This window comes from Cygnus olor, chromosome 3, assembly GCF_009769625.2.
Source record: "Cygnus olor isolate bCygOlo1 chromosome 3, bCygOlo1.pri.v2, whole genome shotgun sequence".
Taxonomy (NCBI): Eukaryota; Metazoa; Chordata; class Aves; order Anseriformes; family Anatidae; genus Cygnus; species Cygnus olor.
This window is the reverse complement of record NC_049171.1, coordinates 57,613,310-57,632,461: the sequence shown is the minus strand read 5'-3', so window position 1 is coordinate 57,632,461 and position 19,152 is coordinate 57,613,310. Positions and strand designations below refer to the sequence as shown.

Sequence of the window (19,152 nt, the reverse complement as noted above, 5' to 3'; positions counted from 1 at the left end):
TGCAGACTTTTCAAGGTTTGTCAGACCTTAGATACGTGTTTGGGGGTGTGAGGAGGTGTCTGTGCCAAGAGCCCCTGTGGATGACTCTGAGAGGTTTGATGAACCCGTAAGCCCTTGCAGGCCAGCTCTGCTGGTAAGGTTATAGGAGAGAAGACAGCCTTAACTCCTTCATCTTTCAGTCTCAGAAGGTGTGATATTACAGGGGAAAAAAAGTAATAGGGCAGTAGCTGACTTAGCAGAATTTAGGTCCCAAAGTTTTCACTCAAGTGTTTGATTTACTCTGCTGGAAATTCTCCTGGGCCCTGTCAGCAGTAAAGGCTGCCTCACAGCATTACTTAAGCATTCAAATGGAAGTAATTATGTGTTCATGATTTCTAAATTAGTTCAGCAAAATGATCTATAACTTTCACAAGGGAAATGTTTTTATTATGTCAACAAAAATTTTATGTTAGGTAAAAATTTATTTCGTTGTCCCTTCTTGTTTTCAGCTAGCTTTTGTTAAGTATTTCTTTTGTAATGTGATAGTATCTTCATGATTATTTTATATTTTTGTGAATAAAATCTTTGCTTTTTTTTTTTTTAAATGTCCTTAATGCTGCAAAAGCATTAAATAGAATTAGAACCTTGTCACTGAATGGGATTTGTTGATGTTTTTATTGTTTTCTGCATAATTGGTCTTTCTGTTGATGTCTTTTCATCTGCGGAAAGCTATTTTACTACAAAACAAACAATGTGTTGTTTAATCTTAACCAGTTTCTATAGTATAAGTACTAACTTGTACTATAGTTGGGGTCACTCTACTGTGCTTTTACAAAAATTACTTAATGAAGGAAAAATGTATATAGTAGAAAAAAATCATTGAAATTTTCACACTAGATACATTTATGAAAGACTAAATGTTTAGGTCTGGTGAGGTTAATAAGCTCCATTGCTCCTCTTGGTTCTAAGTCATTTCTTCATTTGCTTTGTTCACAACTTAAATAGAAGAGATGTGGGAGGGTGGTCAAAATGCATGCTATCAGAATTTGTGCATACTGAAGCAGTGAGGAAAGAGCACAAAGTTTCAAGTCATCGTAGACTGTACTTGATGATCACCAGTTCCTTTTTTTGTTGGTTGGTTGGTTTTGTACTGCTGTCACACAAGATACCTTCTGTTTGCATAGAGCTCTCTAATACAACTTTCCACCAAGCATTGGAATTGATCTATTTACAAATTTAATTTCAGATAATTAAACTACTGGAAGCCCTCCTATAGCTGAACAAAAATGGTTGCAAATTGAATGCTCTGTGGAAATGCGAGATCTAAATGTTTCCACTTTTTTTTTTTTTCTTATTTCGATCTCAAAATCCTATTCAGCTTGTTTTGATGATGCATTTTAGAACCTAGCAGGAAAAATTAGTCAATGAAACACTAGGTTTCTGTTGTAACTAAGATGTGACTAATACTGACTTTTGTCCAATTGTTATATAGATGCTTCTTCTGTATGTATGATCATCTGATAAGACTGTCTTCAAAACTTTGAGACGTTCCAGCATTCTTCAGTATCACAAATAGGCAGAACTAGTCAAATGGAGGAGGGATGAGGAACATCTCAAACTATACTGAAGTAACCTACTTGGAGGCAGTGGTTTCTGAGTCACCATCCCTGGAGGTCTTTAAAAGATGTTTAGATGTAGAGCTTAGTGATATGGTTTAGTGGAGGACTTGTTAGTGTTAGGTCAGAGGTTGGACTCAGTGATCTTGGAGGTTTCTTCCAACCTAGATGATTCTGTGATTCTGGTTTACATCAAGAAAATAGCTTTTACAAAATCTAGAGAGAATTAGGTTCTAAGGTTAGGTATTAGATAAAGCAGTAAATGGTATGTTAAAATGCTGAATCTAGAGGTATGAAAATGAGCTGTGAATGCTTTCTGGAATATAGGTATGTAAGCCAAAAGCCAGAGGGCCATAGGTTACTAAGTTTTTGTGCAGAATAGCCCAAGAGGTAATGGGCTTTCTGGGGAATGGAAGATGCATTTTCTGCTCTCCTGGTGGATGGAGCTGGGCTGTGAATTCAGGGACACATACATCTAGAAGCATGACCGAGATAAATTGTGATTTTTAATGTGCATCTTTCATTCATTCCAGTTTGTCCTGCAAAGTTTGATGTAAAGCATGCATTGCAGAGAAGTTTGGACCTTACTTTCCTATTTCATGTTGAACTTTATAAACTTTGGTATACGGAGTTGTTCTCCTCTTTCCTGGCTGCATTTTGTACATAATTTGCCAGATGTGCTTTGGGAGTGCCTCAAATGAACTAATAATGATAAATCTAAATTAATCCTGCTAAGAGTTAAAATAAAATAAAATAAAATAAAATATTGGCGAAGTCTGTTCCTTAAGATGTTTTGTGTATTCCTGCAAATGCAAGCTTAGTCTTCATAGTGATTATAGGATGCAATGTTAGGGCTGTGTAGGAATGTGAAGATTTGTGTAGTCGTTAAACTTCAGCAGCTAAATCCCTTTGGGCATCTCTGCTGCAATAATTACTATTTCTTGCATTGCATTCAAATACTGTTGAGTATTTAAGTGTTTCAGAAACATTTGTTTGTGGAATAAAATTAGATGAAGAGTGATTGTCATCATCTGTGTTTTAGAGTTGGGCTGTGAAAATGAATTATGTGCTATTTGCAGTGCCTCGTATGAGACAACTAGAATCTATTCGCTTTTTTGTGGTATGTCGCACATCATACACTTAAGGTGACTTCAGCTTAATTTTCAACTTTGGATCCCTTCAAAGAGGTCAGTAAGTATTATACGTAAGGGTGATCTTACTAGTAGAGGCTTCCAAAAGGCTTTTAACTAGGTTCCTGTACAAAAGCTTGTAGTGAAACTAAACTGCCATTCTATGAGAAGAAAGATATTTCCATAGATAGATAATCGTTTAAAAGAGGAAAAAGAGGAGGTGCATAGAAATTGTTAATATGTCCAGAAGAATCCACTGGGCTTCTACAGAGACTTGTGTCTTTCAACACCTTCATAAGGGACCAGAATAGGGGCAGAGAACAGTGACAAGACAAAGGTTTGCATCTGAAAGCTACTTTAGGTTAAGAAGGGCAATGTCTAATTTTGAGGACCTGAAGAATGACCATCACAATATCGCCAACTGTGAGTAATTGGACAATAAACGACAGGCACGTTTTTGATAGAGATAGAAAATACTGCACACTGCATAAAATATGAATTTCACACATGGAACGATAGGCTCAGAGCTTACCATTAGCACTCTGCAGTAAGATCCTGTGGTTCATAAAAATATCAGCTCAAGGCCCAATGATGGTCAAAAAAGCAAATGAAGTTTTAGAGATTGTTAATGAAGAAGTTCGATATAAGTTAGATAACACTATTATGCTGTTGAGACCATGATTCACTCACATCTCACTTAGTGTGCCAGCTCTGTTCTCATTTTCTTCAAAGTGTATAGTACAATTAGAAGGAGGTTCAAAGAAGGATGACAATGATAATCAAGGAAAAAAGGAAAGGCTTCTATACAAGATTGAATAATATGGGACTCCTCAAACTTTAAACAAAATGACCCTGGAACATACAGTAGAGGTCTGCAAAGTTGTGAATAATATAGCAGGATGTTTGGGATCGATTTGTCACTGATTTGGGTCATTAAACGAAGTCAGGTACAGAACAGACAGGTACAAATTGTTCTTCGTGCTACCAGTAGTAAACCTATGGATGTTCTCAAATTATACTGTGTACACTGAAAGCTTGCATGGTTTTAGGGGTAGAATGGACAAATATGTGGACAAGAGGTGCATTGGGGATGGCAAAATACATAGGAACATGCCCAGTTCAGGGGATTTTAACATTTCATTTGTGATTGAATTCATTCGTATCTGAATTCAGGCACTTCATAAACAAGAGCACGCAATTTTATTTGAAGAAGTAAGTAACCATTTGAGCACTACATAGGAACTGTGTAGAAAACTCAGGGATGAAGTGTAATTCCCGTGAGCTGCATTTGAATTATCTGAGTTATTCAGCATTTCCTATTCTCATTCATTGCACTGATGCCTGTAACCAACAAAACAGGATAACTGTCTCCAGAAGTCTTCTGTGTGCAAGCCTGACTCATCCCCAGGAAACAGTCTGTCCTCTCCATTAAAGAAAGCAAGTGTGTCTCAAAAAATGCAGTAAATGAGCATGTAATTAAATTGTAGTAAGTGAAAGGACATTTACAGTTGTGCAGGCAAGTAAGGCTTTCTGGCTGGAGTGATAGTCTGAATTATTTTTCAGCTACAATACAGGTGTTTAAACCATTCTTTCTAGGACTGTAAACTGAAAAGCAGTTCAGACCAGCTGCGGGGTTCACTCCCAAAGCACTGGTGTTTTGTTAGGATAAACTTTCTCTGGTGAAAGGAATAGTTGAACAGTCTGCTTTTTCTCGAGTATTGTGTGTATACGTGAGGAAAAAAAAAAAAACTACCTCAGTTTCTGGTCTGACTTCTCAACATTTTAAATTGTTGTCTTCATCTATATAAACAATTCCTTGTTTCCATTTCCCTTTTTAAATGTGAACAGATGTTATCAAATTAAAGCCTGATGAGAATTTTGTAACTGAGCTACACCTTTTACTATGTAGTGTCTATAGCCATGGATGTTTTCTAGTTGTATTTGTCACAGAATTGTAGGGGTTGGAAGGGATCTCAAGAGATCATTGGGTCCAACCCTCCTGCCAAAGCAGGTTCCCCAGAGAAATTATATCCCTAAGTATACCCTAGAGAAATTATATTCCATATTTATACCTCTTAGAAGTGTAACTAAAAAAGAATGCAAAGCTGTACATGTGAAGTCTTAACTCTTTAATATCTCTATCCTTCTATCCTTTTAATCACTTCATTTTTCCTTTGATTACCTGATAACCATTACTCCCTTTAACACTCTGTAGATTTCTTGCCTTTCTCCTTTCCCTCTTTATTTTCCGTTTTACCCTTTTTTTTCCCCTCACCCTATGGATCTCAGTGTCTTTATCTTTTTCTTCCCTGTGAACTTTTCTTCTTTTGGTAAGGGATTAATTCAATGAATCTGGAAGATTTGGGGTGGGGTGGTAAATTCCCACCCATGTCCCAAGAAATGTAACGCTTTCCCCTCTGGTCCCCTGTTTAGGAAATTATCAACATACAGAGGAGGGATGCACATGAGGCCAAGCTTCCCTGGGAGCTGAGTCAACGTTATTTCAAATGAATGAATAACAGCCCAGTTCAGAGTTGGATGTAAATTTAGCCCACTGTTTAATATAGATGCTCTAAGTTCTTAACAGAAATTTGAGAAACAAGTTTTTCCATGTATGTGATAAAACTGAATTGGGTTGTGAAGAAATTGGTTAGTTGGAAGGGCTTTAAATTTTATTTCTTACTTATTTTTCTGATTGTCTTCATACCATATTACCATTAAAAGAAAAAAAGGGGGGAAAAAAAAAGAAAAGGGAATGGATCCAGGTGTGGTTGTTAGAGAATGGAAGACATTCATGTTGATGCTCCTTAGTGGGGAGAAGTGTTAGCTCTCTGAAGAAGTCTGAGGAGCTGGTGGACGCTGTTAAATAGTGCTCAGGTTGGAGAGGTCATAGTGCGAGGGAATGAAGTAGGACCCACAGGCACTGAATTCCTTTCCATTGAGCTGTTGGCCATCACAGGAGGAGGAGGAGGCAGATAATGAAGTTTTTTTTGCCACTTAAGTGTAGTGAGTAAAAATAATAATAGTAATTAAAAAAAGCAAAAATGGAGGGAAGGGCAGACAGAATGTAAGCAAGAAGTTCTGGAGAAGTTGGAGTAGGGATTGTGCCTGGTGCTCTGAAAGTGTACGTGCCCTGCAGGCTTTCCCTTTCTGCAGTCTGCGAACAAGCTGGGGGAGACCCTTTGAACCCATCGTAAACATGCCTATATCTACTTTTCTATGCAAGCTTTTCTTCCTTATTCCCATGGGAGGCTGTGGAACTAGCTCTGAGTATAAGGAGGTTGACTGCGATCCCTTTGGTGAGAAGAGACACTGCGCTTCGTGTCTGGGTGGGATGTGAGGCTGAGGAAATGGACTGAGAGAAACAAAAGTGCGCAGAGGTGTTACTGATGCGAGGTTCCCAGCCAAGCTGCATAAATGCCAGGCAGCTTGTCGAGGACGATAATGATTATGAATGAAAGATCCAGAAGGCGCTCCAGGGGTTGATGAGAGCTGCTTGCTCCCAGAACTGCCTTGAGAGCGCAGGGGCCATTACTTCTTCTTCAGGTGTGGTTTCCCCAGTAGGAAGCTCCAGGAGAGGTCCTCGACGGGGATAGTGTTTGGCCCCTCAGCTGCAGGGTACCTTGTACTGTCGGCCTCTCGCCTTCCTGTTCTATTGCATTGCCCCAGGAACAAAAGGTGTAACCTGCAGAAGAGTTGATGTATAGAGCAGCTGACTTGCTCTGAGCCTGTCTTGCAAAGAAGACCCCAAAAGATACTTATTCTGGGCAAGCACTACTGCAAATTTCTATCGTATCACTTGAATCAATCTTGCTGTGCTTTCCTCTTTTATATCTTCCTTTTAGTTTAGGTGTTCATACTTCATACTTTATTTTTTTCTATTTTCTTTCCCTTTCACCGTACTCTACTTTTCTATCACTTTGACAATTTATTCTGGGCAGTTTGATGTTACTTCATTACATTTGTAGCAGAAGACGGCTCTGTACTCTGGAGCAGTCCAAGAACAATTTGGAGTGGGACTAGAAGCTGAATGTGAAGACAATGTCTTCTTTTGCAATTTCCTTATTGCCTTGCAAGAATAAAGAATGAAGTTGATGGCTGCTGCAGAGAGCTCCTGCTGCAGCTGTTCTTTTCATTGCCACTGGGGAGTGCTGCACTGTTTCTGTGCTGCTGCATGCTTTCCTTTGCAATTATGCTGCAGAAAGTTACAGGAGAGTGTGGACTACCCTGTGACCCCCAACAAGTATACAAAGTTTGTTAAAATTTGTGATCCTTTGTGTTCTGTGATGTTCAACCTGTCTGAAAGTAGCAGTGGTTTTTTTTTTTTTCAGAATTGACTCATGTTTATACATTTAGTGGAGTGAAAACAGTGTGCCGTTAATTGAGGTAATAAACATGCTTTTCTGTTGTGCCAGAAGCATCAAGTCCAAAGTAAGTCATGTATATGAACAGTAAGGAAGTGCAATACATTAGGTAATAAATATTCCATTCAGTCGTCAAACCTTGTAGAACTTCAACTAAATGAAAAAGGCAATGTGTCTTATATCTACACGCTTGCCACTGTGGGAATTCTGTAGAAATGAGTGTTGTAAACATTTTTTCTTTCATTTTGACAGGTAATATTTGAAGCTGAAGTCTCAGATGGGAGAAATGGCTACATTGCCATTGATGACATCCAGGTTCTGAGTTACCCTTGTGGTAAGTAATGATTAAGAGCTGCATTTTTCTCTGTCTTTTCAGGACATATTTGATATTGCTGTGGACTGCTGAGTTTTCATCACTTGATCACAGATGTTCTTTGTTCTTTCAATAGCATTTCTGTTGTAGCTTCCAGGGTAAAATGTAGTGCAATAGCAATTTACCTGCGTAAAATCTTTGTCTACCAGAAGTATTGCACAAATACAGAAGCAGAAATTCTTTAGTGTCCTTTAATGATAACCGTAGCTGGTGTGCATGATAAAATTGGGTTTTAATGTTAATATGTATATTCACTGACCACAGAAAACTGAGTTGGCAGTTGCATGTGGGTTTACCAGATTTCACGTCCTTTCTTATTTGGGGGTAATTTTTTTTTTTTTTTTTAAAAAGGCTTCTAGCTATCAAACTGTAGAAGGAAGTTTTTTTGGTTTTGTTGGTTTATTTTGTGGACAGACTTAAGGAACTTGTTTGCCTTTTCCTGTTTAATCCTAGGCAAAATTACACACATGCAAACCCAAGTTATGTTAATTCAAATGTTGCACACACAAAAGTTCTGAGGAAGAAATTATTACTGACACTTGCTATCACATTTTTGTGTGTGTGTGTTGCTGTTCATTTGGTTCTTTTCCACTCTTCTGATCTTCCCTAGACATCTCCTTTCTCAAATGTAATTTCATTGTAGTGTGCCTCATGGCTCATAATTTAATTGCTTTCTGAAAAGATAACACCACAACAAACTTCCTTCTCCAGATTTGTGAGAAGATGGTAAACCATAAAGTTTCAGTGGCAACCTCGCACCTTGTTTTCTTCTACCCCAAGCCTGTTAAGACCACAGCTCTCATGGGCTACCAAGCTTAAAGGGGTATTTGAGTTACTTCTTTATATTTTAGCCACCCCAACTATCTGATCTCAGTATTCAGCAAAACTCTCCTTGTCTTCAGTATCTGGCTTTGTTTTCTCCCTCATTTTCCTTTTTACCAGATAAGGTACCTGGGCATGGTCAGGACAGCAGATTATCAGCATGACACAGTATTCAGATAAGCTTTTCTGTGCTGATGTTTCAACCTTTTTCATTCCACTTGTCGTTTTTTGTTTATTTTACTCTAAGCACAAAGAATTAACAGCTCAGCTGCTATTTTAGTTGGTGGTTCTTGAGAAAGGAATGGGTGAGAGCTGTGTAACATACCCATTCCTCAAATGTGTCTGTCAGCTTCCTATATCTAATAAATCCTTCAGCTGGTCATGCCACAGAGCTTTCCTAGGGGTTTTGCCAGTGTGGGAAATAAATTTATCAGCTACTGAAATATTATGTTCAACAGCAGAAAATGATTTCGTTTAGTAAAAGAATGGAGCTCAAAGTTACATTGCAAATAATCTGAGCAATATCTATGTTTTTACTTGAGCAATATCCTTCTAATTGGCTTTTTCTCAGTATGACGGATTTTATACAATTGAAATTCTTTGGGATAATTTTTGTAATGTGCTACTGACATTCTGGCATTTGATCTCCTTTTCTTGGCTTTGATTTTTAAAAGACTTTATTATAACTCATGCATAAAATAAAGTAGTAGGATCACCAGAGGAGAAGGGAAAGGACTAAAAGGACTCTTTCTTCTTGAATTGAGATGAAACAAATCATTTTCTTTCCTCTGTTGCTGTTTTCCAGCCAAAGGTTGTTATAACATGCGTCTTTGGGGAGACAATAATGTTGCTGGTACCTTTTCTAGTGATAAGTGTTATTTGTACTTTTTGTTTTCCACCTCTGCAGATAAATCTCCACATTTCTTGAGGCTGGGGGATGTAGAGGTCAATGCAGGGCAGAATGCTACATTTCAATGCATTGCTACGGGGAGAGATGCAGTGAATAACAAGTTATGGCTCCAGGTAAGGCCAACTCATCCAAGTCTTTTTGGCTAGAGGACAAAATGCTTTCTGGAGGGGAAGTATTTAAATTCCTTTTTTCTTCTGCATGTAAAACATTTAATTTAAATAAATTTTATGTTGGAGAAATTTGTAATGGAGAAACCTGAAATCAGTTCTATAATGTTTAAAAGCCTCGAATTAAAAATTATTGACAATTTTTATGGCCAATAGAGGAAAGTTGTTCTTTAAGGCATTTTGGTCCTGCTACTTGTAAATAAGTTCCTCTGTTTGTATCAAAATTTATTACTGTTAAGTACATACAATTGGCATTTGGTGTCTAGTAAAACATACATGTAACGCAGTTGTCATACATTTCTGTACGTTTTCAGAACTTTAAAGTACATAGTTTTTGGCAAACATTCTTTGAAATGGGCTATAATCAGTTAGAATTATTTTAAAATGTTTTTTTTTTTCAAATATACTTCTGAAATGAGTTATAATCAGTTCCTTCAGTGTGTTTGGTTTTCTCTTATTAGAGTGTGAGGCTGACAAACCTTCAGTAACAGTTGCATATAGACATGTGATAAGCTTCAAATGTAAAAAAAAATATTTTTAATAGGAGTATTTGATTAGGAAAATCTGACATGCAAAATGTATTGCCAGACATATGTCTGCAACATTTAAAAAAAAAAAAAAAAAAAGGGACAAGCATCAAAACAGACTTGCCAAAGAGAGCACATAAAGGACACAAACTGAAATTAAGCTGGCATGCTATACCAAAGACAGGACTATAACAAGAAGTGCATACAAGAAAAAATGTAAAGCACCACCTTCAGTAGATAATTGGTCAGAAAGGGCTGACAGCCAGCCAGCTGGAAATCTTCCCTAGCACTCAGTCCTGTGAGTCAGATAACTCTGACAGATTATCCGTGCTTACTTTCAGGCTCTTGAGAAGCCCAGTTAGCAGCCAGACAACTCAGAAAACGTATGTTTTGTCCCTTCATGTACTTTGTGGGTGTTTTTTGTGTGTGGATCACAGATGTGGTACTTCCTGACCATGCAAAAGATATCTTTGACGTTGGAATAACTCCGCTTGTGCTTATGAAGCGCTTTGATATTCTTAAAGATAAGTTGCTACTAAAATCTGCTGGAACTTGCATTCACCTGCTTGTTTTCTCTTAAATAATGCCATATTTTCACCAATTTAAAGGTGAACCATATTTTTTTTTCCTCCTTCATTGTTCCAACCCTCCATCCTACTTCCTAGGTGTAAGTGCAAACCTTCCACTTTCCTACCTCTGAACAGATAACACAGCAAGTTCCTGCTGTTTTGCTCAGCTAATAGTGAATTGACTCCTTTTCCTTAAAACATAGGGTGGATATATATGAGGCTTCATGAGACTCTGAAGTGTGTGACTTGGAAGAGGTTCACTTTAGCCTTTGACCGAACCAGAGATTCATAAAGCCTGGATACCCAGGAAGGAAGAGCCAGCAGATCAAATCAAAAGCCTAAGTAATTGTTTTTGAGAGCCCTGAGCTGAAACATTCTAGGAATGTATTTTTCTCATAACAACAAAGGCCAATGAGGAAAAAAGAAAAAATAAAGACCAATGGAAAAAAAGACACTTTTCAAGAACACTGTGTTAGAGAAAATAGCTTTTGGTCATGTCCCTATTGAAAGAGAAAAGATATTTCCTTGGGGGCAGGGAGCAGGAGGAGGGAAGAGAGAAGAAGAAAAAGTAGCATACAAGTTGCTATTAACAGTTTTTGGTAAGTAAAGATCCAAGGTCCAGTCTGGGACACTAGGACTTCTCACATCTGAAATGATCTAAGAACCTGTTTGCTTGCATTGAAGTAATAGAGTTGTGCAGGTACGGATTTCATTACAGAATCTACCACTGCTCTGGCTCTCCCAGCCCTCTGCAGAGAGGGCCTGAGGTAAATTCAGCAGCAGGGGGAAGCAGCCACCCTGTTTTGTTTTCAGAGTTGTGCTGTCTCTGGGTGCAGTCCCCCAGCTGCTTCAGCTGGGCATAATCTGAGCTGCGGCAATCTCAGCATCTCCCTCCCCGTCCCTTCTGTGCACTAACACTGGAGCTTTTGCACCTTTCCAGTAGGTCAGTTCAGGAAACTGATCTGGCTGAAAAGGATTGTTGTTGTTGTTGCTATTAGGGACGGGGGGATTATTTTATTTTAATTTTTGTTGTTGTTTTAGGGCGGGGTGTGTGTGTGTGTGTTTTGTTTTGTTTCCTTTTAGCTTGATTCACGTCTGAATTTTACCTAACTACATAAAAAGTGCCAGCAGATGGGAAAAGATGGGGATATTTGGTCAGAAGCAGGGAAGAGTGAAGTGTTGTAACAACCAAAGCTGAAGTTAAGAGTGGATCTCAGTAGGGTGTCACATTGTAGTGACCTGACTACAATTTTCCAGTTAGTGGGGATAAAACCCTGATAATACACAGATGATCTGTGTGCGTGCACATTTCCACTGTTATGTTTGTTTCTGTGTGTATATATAAATTAAGTGCATATACCTTTGTGTGGCTGAAAATAAAAATAGATGAAAATAGGTACAGCATTTCAATACACTGTTTTTGAGTGTTTATTGCTGTAATAAGTCTTCATCAGCTCCATTTTCTACAAATGCATATCTGTAAAAATTTCAGACAAAAACAAATTAACATTGAATTGAACTTCTTCTGACTTACATTAATGTAGATTTTGCTTGTTTATTTGTTTTTAGATTGTAGCTTGTCTCCTGTGTCCCCTTTCATACCCCTTCCCCTCCCAGCCCTGCATTTTGCAGCCCCACCGGACCAAGGTCTGGGACAGTCAGAGCTCTGGCATTGAAAGATAAGCAGTAAAGATAACAGAAGTTGTTAAAAGTTGCAGCTGCATTAATATAAAACAAATATTTGCACAGATAAAGAGATTTAACTGGTTGAACAAGATGATCTGAAACATACCTTTTGTGGCTGTGAATACTAGGTGTGGGAGCAGGATAGCACCGCAGCACTTAATTTTTTCCCCCACTTTTTCAACATGATATAGTATCCAATCTATTACAGTTGTGAGCTGAAACTTTTTCTTCATGGCCTACAATTATTGGCAAATTCTGAAAGAATTTCAAAGTCCTTAGGTTTTGTTTAAAGTGAGCATTGATTTTCTTTTTGAAATGCATTCAGTCTTGGTGTGTATTATCTTTTCACCTACCGTCACCTTCTGAATGTAGTGCTGCAGGCTTCTTTCCCAATATTTTTTCCTCTTAAAATTTCCACTGTAGTATGTCACACACTAACAACTTCAGGTTGGTGCCACTGTACGTGCTGAGGCGTTTGGGTTGTGTGATGTCTCCCCACACCCGTGATGGTAACCTGGCATTTCTACCTGCTATGCTGTGGTGTGCTTTGCTTTATAAGTTTCAGGAGTTAGCAGTAGTATTTGTTGAAAACTCTTTCCTTAGGAGGTGAACATAAGTGTATGTGCATATGTAATCTTAAGGATGCTATAGAATAGGTATATGACATCATAACAGGCTGATCAGTTGTTGCCCACTTCTGCTGGTTTTCTTTTTTTAAAAAAGCCTATGAATTTTGTTTTTTTTAGAAGACACTTCAAGAATAGTAATTCTTTTATTAACATTTGATGTACTTTGCTGCTTTTTATTCACATTAATTTGCTCAATTAGTATAAATACAGCCCCCTTTTTATCCTGGTGAGATAGATGAGTGAGAGAGAGAAATGCCATGCATTCCAACAGGGCTAGGTCAATAAATACCCTTGCAAATAAGAGTCAGTTCTGCACGTTAATGCTGTTTTCAGGATGGATACGTGTTAAGTATTAAATATTTGAACGAGCAGCACACAGAGAACAATCTAAACATTAAAATGCGGAGATTGGGCTGGGGCGGCTTCTTGCCCATTGTATCTCTCTAGCGTGTGAAGAAAGCTTCCATGGTTTTAAGCTTCATTTCTTTACTGAGACAGTGTAGAAACAGGATTGCCTGAATAGAATAAATGGCATTTTGGTACACAAAGACTCCAGAAAGCAGTGTACGTATTGTCCAGCATTTGTTCTGTGGATCTGATTGGGATATCAGAGCAATAGGGTTTTTTGCATAATCAGGCTGTGTTTAACTGCTTCCTGCGTTGGGAACAATTGTGACTCCCGTAAGCCCAATACGATTTTCAGTGTCTTATCGATGTCCAGTTTAACTGGACTCTCGCACAGCGCAGAGAATAGAGCTTTTTGCTTGAACATCTGTTAAACCATATGTCTTGGCACCTGGTTCAGATGCCGATAACTGCGGCACTAATGAGTCCATCCATCATTGCTGAGCTCTGCATTAACACAGCATTGGATTAGGGAAAGCGGCTTGTTCTGGCTTTGCAGCCGGATGTATTTTGCCATGGTCTTCGGTGATGCCATTTGCTCTGGTGAATCTGAAACTCAAAGGGGGTAGCGCACGTATTTAAATGTTTAATACGTGCCTGGTAATCCTGTGCAGCTTGTCATCGGAGCCGTGGCGAGTGGGCCAATCTGTCAGCAGTGGCTGTGGGCGCTGGCTAGCGGCCGCCCCACTTGGGCTGCCAGGGCTGGCAAGTCAGCCAGCGCCGCTTCTGCCCGTGGAGAGGCTCATCAGCATTAATGCGGTCTGATCCAGCCCCTCTCTCCGCCAGAGGAAAATGTCGTTCCTTGCGGAATAACAGATAATTAAAGCAATTGCCTGAAAGTAATAATTGAAAAAGTGAAATTAGAAAGCATTATGGAAAATAAAATGCAAAATGCTGTAACAACAATGGAGTCGGGCTGACCTCCCAGCAATGCCAACTGTTACCGGATGATGAAAGACTGTCTGCACGGCTCGTTTGTTTGTACCCGAACAACTGTCCCTACCATGCTCCTGTTCTCGAGGAAGCTGCCATGGCCCCTAATACCGTGTTTAACGGGGTATTGGGTTGCGGTGTTGGTTGCCACAGCGCATGATTTGACGTGCATCATTCGTCTGGTTTTCGGTGGTTAGTTACTAACCCACTAGATACTGCGTGTGTGTATTCTTTAAAGAGGATTTGGGCTGAGCACCTGCAGATGGTGTCCTCTGATGATGCATTTGGGCTGATCGTTGTGTAGGAGCAATACAGCATTGCAGGATCTTAAACTGGAGAGTGTATATGCAACCTGTGGCTCTAGCAGAGGGCTGAGGGCACACGTCATTGACTGTTTTGTTCTGTGAAAGGACGGTATTTCCGTCCTGGGAAGGAAGTTGTGCTACGAGATTTCTTTCTTCTCACTGTATCCAGAAGTAGAAGGAAGGGATCGTTATCCAGCACTGGGCTTTTGAGAATAGGCCTTGGGCCTTTAACATAAACTCTTTAGCTGCTGTTGAGTGTTTGGAGGCTTGCATACTCTTGCTCTCAAAGAAAAAAAAAAAAGTTGATATGTAATAGGGAGATCCCATCTAATTTAACTTGGTATCATGTAAGTTTGCATGTTTTCGCTTGGAAATTTTCATAGTTTTCTAAGACAACTTTACATATTGAGATCCTTTGCTTTTTGACAGTTAGTTAACAGGTTAAGATACTGTTTCGTTAGGCTGATAAAACATTTGCTGTTGAAGTGCACCTTCCCGTTCCCTGTTTTCATGACATTTGAAGAATGTTTTTTGTTGATTCTCACAGATTTTACAACCCCTGACAGTTAAGGGGAGCTGAGTAAGTTCTGAGTGTTTAAGAAGCTTTGCCGTTTTGCTTTTTGCTTTCACAGAGTCTAAGGGAAGTTAAGAAAAGGTGTTTCCAGATGCCTTCTTAGCACCCTAAGGGTTTCAGCCATGGAACTGCAATGGAAACTTTTGATCTCATTTTTGTTCGTAGCTGTCAAGTTTGATGCTTTGTGCTGTTGAACTGAACTTAGTGAGTCAGGCCTGCTTGCCCTGCAGAGGAGTTGAAGCCAGGGCATCCTGCAGAGGCTGCAGGAGGAGTGGTGGCCCTCTGAGGAGCTGCTGAGAGGCTGCCATGGCCTCTGGGCTGGCTTCGAATCATCAGTGTTGTCTGCCTAAAACACATGCTAACTTGTGACAGTAAATATTACTGGTAATTGATACTGAATTTGTTTTTCTCAGTAAAATGCCACTCATGTCTTACCTGTATCTTGATTACTAACAGTGGACATATAGCATACAAGTTTCTTTTCTCTTGCGCATCAGGCTTGCACAGAAACTTCACTTCCCTCATTTTTCGCATTGTTGTTGCTTTTACTTATAGAAAGGTTATTTTGAAAGTAATCAATGGAATAGCGAAACACAGAGGACAGGTCTCATCTTTTTAAAGGGGCTTGTCTATTTTACCTGCAAGTTTGCCTCGGTGTATTTATGTTCTCTGATAGACATTTGGGCTTTCCAAACATTTTTCAAAGAAGTATGAAAAGCTGCCTTGAAGTGATAAATCAAGGTGCTTTTGAATGGCTTGACTGGTAGTTTGCTCTGGATTGCAGTTGCTGACTCTGACATGGTTATAAACAGTATGGTTATAAACCATGGTTATAAACAGTATTCACAAATGAAAAACAGTATTCGTAACTTCGTATTTGATATTTTCCTCCTAACTTGTTTGTTTCACAAAGGTATTCTTATCTGTCTCTTCACTCTGTATCCACCTTTGATGCTACCTGTATCAACCCTGAACGAACTGTTCTTCCTCTCTTCCCCCTCAATTTATTAGCCTCTTGAATAAATGTGGCAGTTTTCCCTAGATCCCTGGTCATCTTAGCTTTCAACAACACCAAATCCTGTAATCCTCCTGGTTTTAATTTAATTCTGCCCCAGTTACCTAATTCCTCCAGCCTGCATAGCTACAAGTCACGTAGTTTACACTGCAGCCTTTGGGGCTGCCGTCCCTGTAGATCCTCCTTAGGGATGCCACAGCTCTCGTCAAGGCTGGAGCACTGGGCGCTTGGGAGCTGTGCTGCTGCATCCTCCCATGGTCGGGCTGGAGGGCATTTCTTGGAGGGAATTTATTGACAGTAAATTCCTTTTGGGTCCTGTGAGCCTTGTCTTTTAATGCATGCATTCAGGTCCTCTCCTCAGAGGTTCAATGTGTGACAGGTAGCTTTACACCCCAAGCCATAGTTTGCTCAAATAGCTATGAGATTTAATGAATTACAGAAGGATAAAATCAGATGGTGTACTTAGGTTCATTTGGAAAAGAATAAAATCAACTGCTGAGAAGTGTTTGAGGAACTGTCTTGTGTTGGCTTTGGTAGTGTTTTTTTTTTTTTTTTTTCTCCCTATTGCAAATTCATTCTTTCATCGTCTTCTAATCAGATTTTTTTTTTTAGTCCTGCAGCATGAACGCAGTAGGTCAGCATGCTCTGCTCAAGACGATATTGGTCTTTAATCATTGTGTCTAGAATTTATGCTTTTGTGAACTATTTAATCAAGAATTATAGTTTTCTGAAAACTTTTTTTTTAATGTAGATTTTTGTGATGTGTTAGATTCAAAATAAGAGGCTTTAAAATGTCCAGGGAAAGCAAGTGTCTTTTTTATTTGTATTAGGATGGCCAGGGACACTGTGTTATGGATTTTGCTATTCTGCCTCTGGTAGATTTTATTATAATAAAATAAGCTAGGATTGCCACCTCTGAAGGTACCAGATGGCTCTCAATTAGATTATTTCATGAGAACCATTGCTTCCTTCAATAGGAGGTTCAGTGCAGCCTGGGAAAAACTGAGCTTACCTCTAAGTAGACAAGTCTGAGTAACAGAAGTGCATGTTAACTGAAACATTTAAAATAATCTTGTACTCTTTTGTGCTGCAGTACAGTGTGCATGATAGAATTTGGCTCTGCACATTACTCAAAATTTTTAGTATATTTATAAGGAAAAAGGTTGTTTTTTGTTTTTTTTTATATCTTAGTCTGTTTTGCCATGTATTTGAGAACAGTGAGTTAAAGCAGGTTATATTCATTCATTCATTCAACCATTTTCCCTCTTGCAAAAAGATGAAATTTCTGCCTTTACGCTATGAATAAAAGCAAAAAAAACTTGGAGCATGTGATTTACAAATTCGCTTTTCCTCTAGACATCAGAGTGTAATTCCCCAGGTTCAGGGAGAATTCTTTTCTCTGGTGAAGATTTGATTTCACATTTGGGGACAGAGTTGGTTAAACTCTGTTCTTGCACCCTGCACAGATCCTGCCCACTCTCTGCAGCTATGCAGTGAATTAGATCATGGACCCGTCCACTTGATAATGATGATAGGGAGAAAGGAGTGTGTTTTTCAGGAAGGATTTTTTCCCGGATCTTTCCAGATTTTCATTTTTCTGTATGAAGATAGAAGTGCAGACAGGGAGAGGGCAAGTGAGAGTGCTGCGGTGGGCGCTGCTGCCAGAGCGATGCGTGTCACTGCAGCTGAGGTGTTGACATCTTCTGATCTCTGGAGGCGTACCAGAGTCCAGCTGAGAGCCTGAGAAGGCAAACAGGGCTGACTGTGATTGTTAACAGTGGAGCGGACTTATTTTAAGGTGTTTACACTAAGAAAGGGACAGAGATGTGTAAGGTTGAGCTGTCCTGCCTGATAAAAATCACTGTTAGGAGGAAAAAAAGAAAAAGTTCAGGAGAATTCAGAGGGAACATCAGCATGGAAACATATGGTATCTTATTGCTGTTTAAAAACTACAATAACAACAAAAACATTTCAACTTGAGAGACAGAGGCAAGTAAGTTTTAAATATTTATTAGAAAACTAGAAATGTATATTAATGCTACCAATTAGAAAAGGTTTTAGAGTTGGGATGTTTCTGGTCCCATTCCTGTTCTGGAAGACCCACTAAAATTTCATGTCATATTAAATACTTGTTTTCTTTCATGAAATGAAAGGTGCTCTCATTTTGTTGCCAGAAAATAAAAAAGGTAAATAATTTTAATAAAATCATGCTCCCATCATGTTAAAAATAACCTTGAAGTTATAGTCTTATTTAAAGTCACATATTTAAATAGTTGAAATTCCAGAATTAAGGAGGCTTTTTAACATGCTTATATTTCTTTTAATTGAGTGTTTATAGACTGTAGTTCTTGGTGAGGCTCACAATTATTTTCAGCAAAGGAGAAGAGCTGCCTGGTGGTGACCTCTCCTAAATGAGCAATTCAGGGTTATCAAATCAGACAGCAAGGGGCTGGAGGAACCAAGGATCGCACAGGGTACAGCCATTACCTATTAGTATAACTCCACATTAATTTTAAATTGAATTTTTAAAACCTAATTGAGCAGCATTTTCAAGCTCTGTGCAGTGTGAGCAGGACATAAATTGAAACAGTATGTACCAGGAGCCCTCTAATAAGCGGAGAATGCTGCTGCCTTTCTTTCCTCTCCTTTAAAATCAGTAGTACTGCACTGACATTAAAAAGAAGAATTTAATTAAGAGATCGTGGCAGTGCATCTGAACTCTGACTGGTTAATGGCTCACCAATGTAAGGGACACACAGAAATAAATGAAGGGTATTTATTTTCCTTAACATTTGTTTTTAAGTGAGAAGACTCTACTGTTTGAACTTTTCATGATTTTAATGACTGAAAAATACTTTAATGGGTAAGCTGTACATGAAAACACACTTTGAAGATGTAATTGTGCAGCCAGATTCCCAAGAAACAAATCCTAATATGGAGAAATTTGAGCATATATTCTAAGTCTTGTAAGATAAAGTAGTTGGAAATCACTGATGCAAACAGAAAAGGAAATCCTAGGTTTTGTTGTTGGAGCGGAACTGTAAAGCTTGTTAAATTTAGTTTTGATTAATAGCTCTAAAAGTGCGTAATTATTTAATTTTAAATAGGAGCCCAACTCACTTGTTTCTCTAGCACGAAGTGTGCAGGC

The 19,152-nt window shown here is 38.8% G+C and overlaps 1 protein-coding gene across 4 annotated transcripts in view; it reads left to right on the top strand.

Moving 5' to 3' along the window:
• PTPRK (protein tyrosine phosphatase receptor type K) overlaps positions 1-19,152 on the top strand; it is a 418,105-nt gene that overhangs the window by 181,117 nt on the left and 217,836 nt on the right. For all 4 annotated transcript variants that reach the window (XM_040551725.1, XM_040551724.1, XM_040551727.1 and 1 more), the window contains exons 4-5: positions 7,342-7,423; positions 9,192-9,307. In XM_040551725.1, the coding sequence (XP_040407659.1) occupies positions 7,342-7,423; positions 9,192-9,307 (198 nt within the window). The remainder of the gene's footprint in view (positions 1-7,341; positions 7,424-9,191; positions 9,308-19,152) is intronic.